Below are 12,406 nucleotides of genomic sequence, written 5' to 3'. Positions count from 1 at the left end.
ATGGTGTGGTATCTCACAAGCCATCAAGGCTAAAAATGAACCATTGTAAATCTGGAACTCCAATCTATTCAAGTGCACGAGGCATTTATGCTTAAACCCAGTCAGGTTGCAAAATAATGGAATTAAAAATCAATCATATCCTCAATGATTGCCATTTTGCTTCCCCTTAGTAATTTCATTTCCAGCATAATCTCTCAATTAGTAGAACTGGAAACAAATACTTACTGCTCTCAAAGTCTTTGCAATCTAGCTTTCAAGTGTTGGAAGCTCTAGCAATTTTTGAAGTACAGGGTGTTTAAATGTCAAATAAATTGTGGATAGCGGGTAGCAACATAATAATGTGAATGTGATTGTGGTGTGGTATTGTTTTGTTGTGTTTTAATATCTGCTATCTTGCTACCTGTTGGGGATAGGATCCTGTTGGCAGATTGCACAAAACACTCTTTGAACCATTAACTTTCTTAGGGTATGTCTACACTACCCTCCTAGTTCGAACTAGGAGGGTAATGTATGCATACCGCACTTGCTAATGAAGCCCGGGATTTGAATTTCCCGGGCTTCATTAGCATAAGCGGGGAGCCGCCATTTTTAAATCCCCGCTGCTTCGAACCCCGTGTAGCGTGGCTACACGGGGCTCGAACTAGGTAGTTCGGACTAGGGTGCCTACTCCGAACTACCGGTACACCTCATTTCACGAGGAGTAATGGTAGTTCGGAATAGGACCCTAGTCCGAACTACCTAGTTCGAGCCCCGTGTAGCTGCGCTACACGGGGTTCGAAGCAGCGGGGATTTAAAAATGGCGGCTCCCCGCTTATGCTAATGAAGCCCGGGAAATTCAAATCCCGGGCTTCATTAGCAAGTGCGGTATGCATACATTACCCCGCTAGTTCGAATTAGCGGGGTAGTGTAAACATACCCTCAGAGTGCAGGTCCTAAGCCATTTCTCAGAAAGAAAGATTTGATCTCTATGATTTAGTTCTGCATGAATAAGGTGCAACCATCGCAGAGGCTAAAATCTGAATAATCCGATTTTGTGTAGTGTGCTAAACAGAGGGTTTCCAGGGTCTCAGGCTCTGCATTTAGACCACTACATCGTTTGCTCGTCTGAACTCTCTCCCTAAGCACTAGCCCAGTTTATTCCAGAGCCTCTTTATATAGCCCAGGGGTGTCCAAACTTTTTTCAAAGAGGGCCAGATTTTATGAAGTGAACATGCGTGAGGGCCGACCATTTTGCCTGACATTCTTTGAACCATTAAAATTAAACACAAATTAACTATTTTATGCAAAGTTTATTGCAAACGGCATACTTTTCGTTTCGTCACATGGATAACAAATCTAAACAGGTGTTAAATCACTCTGCCTTTCATATCTGAAGGCCAGATGGAAAAAAAAAATCCAGGAAGCTGAAATATATGTCAGGAACATTGTAAAGTACATTACATATTATTGGTAATAAAGGTTGTCTGTCAACTTTTAAGTTCAAAAAATATGAACAGGAACATAACACCAAGTATACATGTTGTGTCCAAATATATTTATAACTGATTTAGACCAACTGACATTAACTGAGATTTTACAATGTATTCATCTCAATACATATGGATTCGTTGGGGGCCATAAAAGATAGATATTGCCAAATTACCTGTGAGGCCGTATTAAACCGGAACACGGGCCGCAATTGGCCCGCGGGCCGGACTTTGGACATGCCTGATATAGCCTGAGTGCACAGTTTGGATAGTGCAGATGCATGATGGCCCTCCATGTCTCAGATGATCCTCACCATGTCTGAATGGAAATTGCTGATATCCACAGGCAAGAAAGCCGAGGTACGTTCAGAGTCTAGTACCACTGTTACATAATTATATAATTGCACTGAAAATTGCCTTACACTTGGCACAAAAATTAATCAGAGGGAAATTCGAGGAGCTTATTCTGAACCCATATCTGCATGAGCTGCCATTAACAATTCTGCTGACTTTTAAAATAATTTTATCTTAATTTAATCTCATTGCAAAGAAAAAGTCAAATAGTGCTTAACGTTTAAAAGCATGTCAAAAATTGAAACAGTTTATTGCACAAGAAAAAATTTCGTTGCAAATTTTAAAATAAAAAGCAGGAAGAAGGGCGTTGCTCTTTTACAGTTAATATTATATATATATATAAAAATATCTGGATTTAAGGCCTGATGCTGCAAGGTGCTATGTACCTCCTGAGAACAACATGAATCAAGCAAATGATAATAGCATCTAGAGCCTCTCTCTTTTAAGTCTCCAGTTCGCAATCAGCTGAGTTCACTTGCACTTGAATTGTTGCTCTTTGATTGCTATCATGTAAGATGAGACTCCCTTCAGGTCCTAGCAGACAAAAGTTTGTGTCAGTTTAGTTGTTGGCAGTCTCAGTAGGGAGATCCAGGGTACAGAATTATTTTCTGTATCATTCAAACTCCTACAGGGGATCTCTCCAGAGCAAATTTGAGGTACATTTATAGGACAAGCACACATCTGTACTATTCCTGCTGCAACTGTACCTTTCCTGCCAATAAAGCTATCAGTTGGATACCTTTTACAAGAAATACACAAGTGTGCTAGGCCGAGATCCTGCAATGTGGGTTGGCTTAGGAAGAGAACCCCATTAATTTCTAAGGCACCCCATGCAGGTGTAGGAATACATCTGCATAGATCCACATGCAGGATCAGGGCCTTTTCAAGCAGTTAGCATTGAAATTATGTTGATCTTACTTATGTAAATCCAGTGTATAGCAATTCCAGCTAATTCAGTAAAGTATAATCAGCAAGTGACATTGTTATACCACCCGCCCCCATAAGTATTTTTAAATATTTGGAAAAGCTCTCAATTCCATTCTCAATCCCTTGATCTATTCAGATGCCAGAAGGTACAAAGCACCTTGCAGTGACAGGCTTTCAATCCAGATATTTAAATCTTGCGTTAGTGGATTTAAAAGCAAAATATATCTTGAAAAAATAGTAGATTCTGATTTTTCTTCTTTTTATTAAAGATAAAGGAACATTCTTCATAGTGTAATAATTAGTATATTTCCAGTTTGGCTATTTGTCTTCCCTGTGGCTTTAGATCATGTCATAAATGCCAGCAATAGGGCACACAGATAACTTTAATCATGAAGAGATAGGGGGAAAAATCCATGCTATGAATCTGAATTAGAAATGTATTGGAATGGAAATGAATATCTGTCAGTAGTTTTCTCGTTCAGTGTTATGTAGGTTACCAGGGTGCTACTCGTATAGCTAAATGTTCCATCTACTTTCCATTTTGTATATTCATTGCAAAGAAAAAAAAAAGAAAAAAAGAAAAAGTTGATGTATTACCAGCTCATGAGTATCTTCCCTGAATACAAGTATCTTATAGTCGCCTCCATGGAAAATGTTTTCACAGTGAATCCCATTCATTTACTTTATCATTCCCACCTCCTCCCATTCTCAAGCACTTTACACACCAATTTATAAACTACAGCAAAAATGTGTTTTCAGAACTTTGTGAGAGTTTTGATAAGGCTGTTGTGGTAGGTAGTAATTATTAATAGAGATAACACTTCTAGCTGTAAGAACATGTTCTTTTTTGAAGTAAAACTGAGAAGCTCAGTCCTTTCATAATTTAGAAGTAGTTCAAAATGTTGTATATCTTCTGCCTCTTGAGGGATATACATAAATTACTGCATAGCAATCATATTTGATAACTGAGATTACTATTATAATAACTATAGCAAGACTTCCAAAAGTATAGCTTTCAAAATGCAAAATAGTTAGTCCAGAACAACATTCTATTACCCTTTTTCTATTTTGCTGTCTTCTTTCATTTGAAAACTAGGATTTCCACAAGGCTTCTCACAACATTGATTACATTTTACAGGATCAGTTGTATTTTCCACATTCACTTTTCACTTACTGGAGATACAGCTTCACCTGTAATTTTGTATATTCCATGTAAAAAAGACATGTAATCACAAATTTGTTACAATCCCAATCCCATAGTAAAGAATTTTAATACGATGGAAAATGCATACAAGGGCTGAATCCAGTAATCTTGGACTAACCCTAACCATACTGATTTTCTGTGTCCATCTAAAAAGCAGATTTTAATTTCCTTCAGTTAATCCCTAATATAGTAGTTTCGACACAGTTCAAAGATGCTTTTTTTCCTTGTAACTAAAATTAAATTGCACAGTGTGTTAGATCATTGATTAAATAAGTGAGGGTGATAAATGGTTCATGAGGCAGATCGCAACAACTGTAAAATACAAATGTCATTTTGAAATAGTCATTATTTATTTTTTCTTTAAATACTATGTTTTAATTCTAGCACTCTGGCATTGGTGGAGCAGCAGCTGGCAAGAAGAACAGAACTTGGAAGAACCTAAAACAAATTCTTGCTTCTGAAAGGGCATTGCCATGGCAACTCAATGATCCTAGCTGTAAGCTGCTTAGATGCTTTGCATGTATTTATAAATAATAAAATCCACACAAATTACTTTCTTTAAAATGAACCTAAATTTTATCTATGTATGCAGTATCCTGACTGAGCAAATTCCAATAACTTAAGAATAGTCTGACCCCACAACCAAATGGAAAGGAACATGAAACAATTGGGAGCTGTGTTAGAAAGTTTGTGTATGTTTTAGAGAAGTTTGTGAGGAAAATAAATCTATTTGAACCAAGGGCCTGAGTTTCTTACTCAGGTCAAAATGATGTCACCTTTATTTATGTTGAGCATTATTCTAAGGCAACCAGGGGCGGTACTTGTGATCTACTTTGGAGTAAGGTATTGCTCATCATGAATAAGAGAGGCAGAATCTAACCCTCAGTTTTTATCTGGGCAATCTATAAGAAATGAAAAAACAGCTCGGGAATTGTGTGTTTGCAGTTTTCATATTTTATCAGTCTGTAAGGGAATATCCACACTGCAAAGAAACCCCCATGGCAACAAATTTTAGTACCCAGTCAGCTGATTCGGGCTTGTGCCATGGGGCTAAAAATAGTAGTGTAGATGTTTCTGCTTAAATTGGGTCTTGGTTCCTGAAACCCAGCAAGAAGGTGGGTCTCAAAGCTCAGGCTCCAGCTTGAAGAGGAATGTCCATATTGCTGTTTTTAAATCCATAGCACAAGCCCAAGTTAGTTGATTCAGTTTCTGAGACTTACTGCTAAAGGATTGTTGGGGTTTTGTTGCGGTTTTTTTAAGTGTAGGCATATTTTCAAGGGTTTTATCCAAAAATAACTGGCCAAATTTAAAAGTGTTTTGGAGACTACTATTATAAAAAAATGCAGATGACTGCATGTTCCTGGCTGTTATAACTGACAATCTGCTGATGTTGCTATTTCCACTATATTCTATTTGTAAAAGTAAATTTACTCTTTAAAAAAAGTAGAAAAACAAGTGTAATTGCATATTTTAAAACAGCTGCCTATTGCATGAATATCTTTTGAATTATTGCCTTACAGTGCACATGACGATTAAAGGATCTGATCTGCTAAATTGGAATCCTTCATCCATAAAATCTGAATCAGATGCATTTTGGGGGAAAGAAGCTAGACATGTACAAGATAATTTTGTGCATATCAGTATTTTGTTGAGTTAGGTTTTTTTTTTTAAACTATTGGAACATACGAGTTATGTGTGATTGAAGGTTTGCATATAAGAACAATGCTATTGCTGACTAATGGACATCAAAATAGCAATTTCCATCTTTTCATTTAAGTATTCAGACAATTTTCTAGGTCATTGGCCACGCTTGAAGTGGCACATGCCTAAAGATTTATCTGATTTAAAAGATTACGTTGCTTTTGTGGATTACAGTATTTCAAAGCTTCAGCCTTGAGCAATGTTTGGTGGTCTTAATATACAGCAGGCATAGTGACTATACTGGCAGAATTATCTGACTGTAGATAAAATACAGTCATTAAGACGTACATGAAACCAGTGTGTTTGTAGGACAGTACAAATAGTTGTCTTGCATTTTTCTTCCTTTGGGGCCACTCCTACTCACCTTACTCTTGTCAGTAAGGCAAGCAGGATGAGGGCCTTAGTGTACAACAATGTTTCTCAAAGCGGTCCACGAAACTACTTTGAGAAACCTGCCACTCCTATATGTTTATTTATCAGTTCTGTGGCCACAGAGCCTCACAGGTTCCATTGGCTCTCATTCACCATTTGCAACCAAGGGGAGCTGTGGGAAGCGGCGTGGCCTGGGCCACCGTTTTCCATAGCTACCCTCAGCTGCAAATGGTGAACCAGAGCCAATGGGAGCCACAAGGCTCTGTGGCTGTGGAGCCAATAAACAAATACACCGGAGCAGCCAGTTAGCAGGTTTCTTAGGGTGGTTTCGCAGACCACTTTGAGAAACACTGGTGTACAAAGACATCAAGCTAAATGTTTCCATTTAATATTTCTTCAAGTCTCTTTGCCATTCTTTTCATGGAGGTTAGGTCCATAAAAGGCTATTAGCCAGGGGGTAAGGAATGGTGCCCCTGGCCTCTGTTTTGTCAGAGGCTGGAGAGAGATGACAGGAGACAAATTGCTTGACCATTGTCTTCCATCCACCCCCTCTGGGGCACTTGGTACTGGCCACTGTCGGCAAATAGGGCTAGAATGGACCTTTGGTCTGACCCAGTATGGCCATTCTTATGGCTAGTCAATATACATTTCACTTAGTAAAATTATTGCTTTTCAATAGTTTTAACAATAACAAGTGCTTTTCAAGTGTTATTTTTATTTTTTTTTTAAAAGGGTGACTCTGAAAAGATAGAATGTAGAAGTTAATATCTTAATTTTTTTCTTTTTGACATACCTTTTAGACTTCAGCATTGATGCTCCTCCTTCCTTTAAACCAGCCAAGAAATACTCTGATATTTCAGGACTACCTGTAAGTATTTTTTAACTTATCTAAGGGTACGTCTAGACTACATGCCTCTGTCGCCAGAGGCATGTAGATTAGGCTACCCGACACAGTAAAATGAAGCGTCGATTTAAATAATCGCCGCTTCATTTAAATGTACATGGCTGCCGCGCTGAGCCGACAAACAGCTGATCAGCTGTTTGTCGGCTCAGCGCGATAGTCTGGACGCTCCCCTGCCGACATCAAAGGTATTTGTCAACCACCCAGGTAAACCTCCTGGGATGAGGTTTACCTGGGTGGTCGACAAATACCTTTGATGTCGGCAGGGGAGCGTCCAGACTATCACGTTGAGCCGACAAACAGCTGATCAGCTGTTTGTCGGCTCAGCGCGGCGGCCATGTAAATTTAAATGAAGCGGCGAGTATTTAAATCGCCGCTTCATTTTACTGTGTCGGGTAGCCTAATCTACATGCCTCTGGCGACAGAGGTATGTAGTCTAGACGTACCCTAAATTGGCATCTCATTTCTCACAATACAAAATTAAGACGTATTCAGGTAGGTCCCACTTCAGCAATGTGCTTAAGCATGCCCCATTGATTTAAGGACAAACCTTGATCTAAAATGCCTCTGTATCACATGCTTCCAAGATCTAAGTGGACTCCATGGCTAAAGAGCCAAAGCAGATTAAAGGCTTTGCCTCTTGATATAGCTGCACAAGTTCCCCTATATTTCCCCTTCTCAGAAGTAGAATCTGGTTCCTCTCACACATCTACACATACTTCCCATTACAGGAAGGGACCTATTTTCAGTTGCTTATAATTTTTCCAAACTTCACCATTCAGGTCAAAACTTTCTATGTCAAATATCTGCCTCCAGCTTATTATTCTTAGTCTTATTTGGAAAAACGATTCAATAGCTACAGAGAATAAGATTAAAGAAAAAATCATTGTTTGGTTTGTGTTAAAAAATTCTTTCAGCTGTTTTATTGAGAAGCTCTCATGCTCCTGTGATTTGGAGTATGAAGTTGGAATTTGGCAATAATTTGATTTTGTGTCAGATGTATCTTTTTGCTACTGTTGTGGAAACACACCCAAATTTAGCCAAATTATAAGATGCCAGTTCAGATACGTTTAGTAGAGGGTCACTGGAATTTGGCAGCTAAATTCTTCAAAAAGTCCATCTTCACTGAGCATAGTTAATGCTGTTGAATGCTGCCCTAAAGACTTGGAGTTTACTTTGATCTCTGCTACCAATTTCCCATGTGATATTAGTCAAGTCACTTAAACTATACTTTAAAATTAATTGTGTGGTTCCTCAGTTTCTGGATGCCTACCTTGAAACATGTAGGGTCTGATTTACAAAAGTGCTGAGCTGAGTGCAGAAAAACTGAAGCCCATAGTACAGTGGTGGGCAACCTATGCCCTGAGGGCCACATGCGGCCCAGCAGGGTTCTATGTGTGGCGCAGAAGACATTTGGTCTACTGTTGCCTTTGTGCAGGGTTTCTTGATTTCGCTGGCTTCTATCCAGGTATTTTTTTCCTGCTGGTATTACTGAAGTGACATGCACATAAAGCAAGGGCATGTGAAGTGATGTGTGTGCTGATTGCACACACCATTGACTGTGAGAGCTGGGTGCTCCCTCTGTATCCAATCAGAGTTCTGCTGTAGTTTAATTGGCACACCCCACAAGTACTAGGTATGCAAATGCAGTTACAAAAACTGCCCTATCCTGGGAGACTGTCTTGGTTACGACCATCTTGCAGCCCAGTGTGATGAAGGAGTTCCACTCATGCAGTCCACGTAGGTTGCCCATTGCTGCCATAGAAGCTTTGCTTTGAACATGGAAAGTACCATATAATGGTAAATACGCTGGAAAAAGCAGGCCCTGAGCATCTCAAACCCAAAATTGATGGACACTTTTGACCTTAAACTCTGTGCCACAGTTTCTATCCCTAAAGCTAGGAGATAATACTTCTCTACCTCAAGGGTATGTGAGCATAAATTCATTGTGAATCATTCAGATGCTGTAGTGATGATAGTCAGAGAAGACTGCCTGGGGAAATTAATATCTCTATTTTCAGAACAGGGTTAGAGTAGCTGCAGTAAATACAGTACTGAGCTACACATCAAACCATGAAGAGAAAGCAAAGCTCTGAATAGTTGCTTATTAAGTGAGCACTGTGATAGAATGTGATCACAGAAGACCCCCTTAAGGGTGCTTCCCCAGGTGCTGACAAAGCCACTGCCACTCGCCTTCTTGCTTTCTGGGGCTTCTCACCACCCCTGTCTTGCTGGATCTGCTCATATGGTTTCCCCCAGCCAAGGCACAGAAGTGAGATCACACACACACACACCCCACCATCTCAGGAGCAATATAGTCACTAAAACACTTCCGGTCTGAGAAAACTGCAGCTTAGGGCCCAGCTTCTAAGGAGACCACTCCCTAAATGGGATCAGAACCCCAAATGAATTGTTTAGGGAAGCCCCCTATAATAATGAAAGAAGGATGTACACACTGATTGCCCCAGGTAACAGTTATTTACAATGGGCTTGATAGTAAATAGTGATTTTTATTAAGTACAAGCAGTAGGATTTAACTAGTTACAAGTGAAAACAGGCAGAGCAAAGTAGATTAGAAATTCAAAATAACCCGCCTCCCCCCCAAAAAAGCTTAGCTAATTCTAACATACACTCAAGCTCATCACAACCTCACCCTAAAATTGTTCTTAAGATAAACCTCCAAAACCAGGGAAATCTCCTCAATTATCCTCTTGGGTGTGTCATGCTAGTCAAAGACCAAGAAACTGCTACTTCTAATTTCCCATTGTTTCATAGATTCCACTTGGGGTGGGGATTCTGTTTCTACATCCCACTCTTGCATGGAAATTACTTGGTCAGGCCCTACCAGTTGGGGAGGGGAGCAGGAGATCACATGAATTCTTAGGACCAACTTAGTCTTTAGCTAAGACTTAAAGGACAAAGGAGGCTGTTTACAGTTGATAGTCTTGACCATGGGTTCCCAAACTGGGGGGAGTGAAGAAGGATGGGAAGAGATCTGTCACAAGCACTATCCATTTTGAGCATCGACTGCTGCAGAAAAAATGGAATGTGATTGTGTAATTAAAGATTGTATTATAATGCATACACACAAGGGGGCTGAAATTAAACTTGTATGGGCAACATTAGTTCAGGCATTTTCTAACTTTTGAGCACTTTGCAACCTTAATTTTAACATATTTCTTTGATTATATTATAAAATAAAGCAGTTGGTGAATGACATCAAATGAGATTAATGTCTCCCATAGGATTCTTCCTCTCTGACTGATACCTGAGAAATTGAATGGACCACTAGAATCTCATCTGGCAGCTCCTAAATCTAGAGGGTTGATCAGTGGAGCCCTAAGCAGATCCAAAATTTGTATCTGTAAAAATGATTGCAGATATCCGCATCCACATCTGTGGCTACTCATGGACATAAAATGGATATTTGCAAATTTGCAGTTCTAGATACAAAATGTGTATCCATATCTGCAAAAATGAGAATCTGCATTTACATCCACGGATACAGACACCTGCAGATATAAAGCAGATATCCACAGTTTTGCAGGGTTCTGTCAGTCAGACCACTGATTCAGACACATGACTTCCTCCCCTGTCATTTGTGACACTGCTCATCATCTAATGAAACCACTCCCCAGCCAGCCAGTTTGTGTTTTTTAACTAGAATATTATCTCTATTATGATAGCACCCAGATCCCCAAGGAAGGATCTGAGTACAGTTGTACTAGGTGCTACGTGAACAATTTAATCAGACGTCTCTTATTCTATAGGTGAGACAGGACACAACAGGTAGATGAAATAGGCAAATAGGGTAGTTTGGGAGGATGAGATAATAAAACATCTTCTGAATACATCTTGGGTCAGATTTCCTATTATGCTTATGGCTGGAAGGTTTTTCTTGACTGTGATAAAAATATCTTGTTTAACAGCCTTTCTTATTAAAATAAGAGATGATGTGTCCTTTAAATTGCTGAGGCTAGAATTGATTCATAAGAAGCACATCATTTATACTTAAAATCACTTCCTAAAGGGAAGATGCAGTGAGTAATGAGATATCTTAGAAGTCTAGTCCAAAAAAGTCACCCTGTTCTCTGTGAGAAATCTCATAGCATTTGTGTGAGAATGTTTCCTGTGAGGAGTGCAGGATTCCCCAAGAAATGATATGTACAATAAATTCTTTAGCATTACTCATGCCAAGGAAGTATTAAATGCCCTGTCTTATATAAAATGAGGAGTGCATTAAAACTTTCTCCTCACTGTATCAGCAGTTATTTTACATACCACAACTGAATTCTGTTGATTCTGGTCTCTCTGTGTGTGGTAACACAAATGGAGTTATATCCCTTCATGGTCTAACAAGGCAGTCAATTTATAGTTTTAGTGTGGCATGTGTTAAAAGTTCAAAAATAATTGTATTTATGGATTGCATTTGCATTTTTTTACACACAAACTCTTCTGTTGAAATTTAGAAGATAGGCCTATGTTCATATTAACATACAGGTCAAAGTCATCTATCAGAAAAAAATTACTCAAATACTTGAATTTCTCTGCCTTTCATATCAGCTTCATTGCTGTAGAAACAGACCAAGATGATTACGTACTTCAAACATGATAAAAAGTATCTGTGACCTTTGACTTAGTTTGCAAAATTGCATTTCTCTGCTTTTTCATCTGGTTTAATTATTACAGAAATATTTGAAAAAGTTTTAATCAGATTATTTCTGGCATCATTTATCTGGAAATCACTAGATGGTAATTACATGTAGTATATAGTAATGGCTTGACCTCCAGTTTGAAGTATGACTTGTAGAGGATCCTTTCAGGGTCACAAAGTTTTAACAAACATTTCATGAAATGCAATAAATAAGTAGATACTATTTAACTGAAAAACTTACTGCTGTTGTCCCTTTAAAAATCAATCTGTTGTTTAGACTTTTTTTACAGACCTTGAGCCAAACTCAATAGAACTCAGATGTATTTACAAATATATACTCAGGATAACTCATTTCCATCATCTTGTATGATATTGGCCCTTCGTCATATCCTACATTTGCAATTTTCTAAAAACTACATGGAAAGGTTTATTTCTTTAAATATTTTCCGTGTTAAATTGTTGGTTTTCTCACTCTATATATAAAAAAAACTTTTCCTACAAGATAAGAGAGTGGTATCATCACATCACTCTGTGTCCTGTAGCCCCTCCCTCTGCCTACAGCCATTCAGCATCTCTCCTCCCCGGTGCGGCCTCCAGCCAGGCCCAGCCCAGTCCCCCAGTGACTGGGGGGAGAGCTGGGACTGCCAAGACCAGAGTGGGGGAAAAGGGTTTGGGTCAGGGCTGACCTGGGGGAGAGAGCTGGGCCTGGCAAAGACGGGGAGAGAAGTGGGCCCTCCCTGGCCAAAAAGGGGGTTGGCGAGCGCAGCGAGCCAGGGGCACAGCCACCTAGTTTACATTTTTTTAAATGCTACATGGTAATAGGCCTC

At 39.2% G+C, this 12,406-nt stretch overlaps 1 protein-coding gene across 1 annotated transcript in view; it reads left to right on the top strand.

Moving 5' to 3' along the window:
* The window catches only part of INO80C (INO80 complex subunit C), a 56,355-nt gene that overhangs the window by 40,073 nt on the left and 3,876 nt on the right, over positions 1 to 12,406 (top strand). The window contains exons 3-4 of the mRNA XM_075921641.1: positions 4,336 to 4,447; positions 6,825 to 6,892. Of these exons, the coding sequence (XP_075777756.1) occupies positions 4,336 to 4,447; positions 6,825 to 6,892 (180 nt within the window). The remainder of the gene's footprint in view (positions 1 to 4,335; positions 4,448 to 6,824; positions 6,893 to 12,406) is intronic.

The sequence above is a fragment of the Pelodiscus sinensis genome, chromosome 2, assembly GCF_049634645.1.
Source record: "Pelodiscus sinensis isolate JC-2024 chromosome 2, ASM4963464v1, whole genome shotgun sequence".
Taxonomy (NCBI): Eukaryota; Metazoa; Chordata; order Testudines; family Trionychidae; genus Pelodiscus; species Pelodiscus sinensis.
The sequence above is the reverse complement of the archived record's forward strand: the minus strand, read 5'-3'. Positions and strand labels throughout refer to the sequence as shown.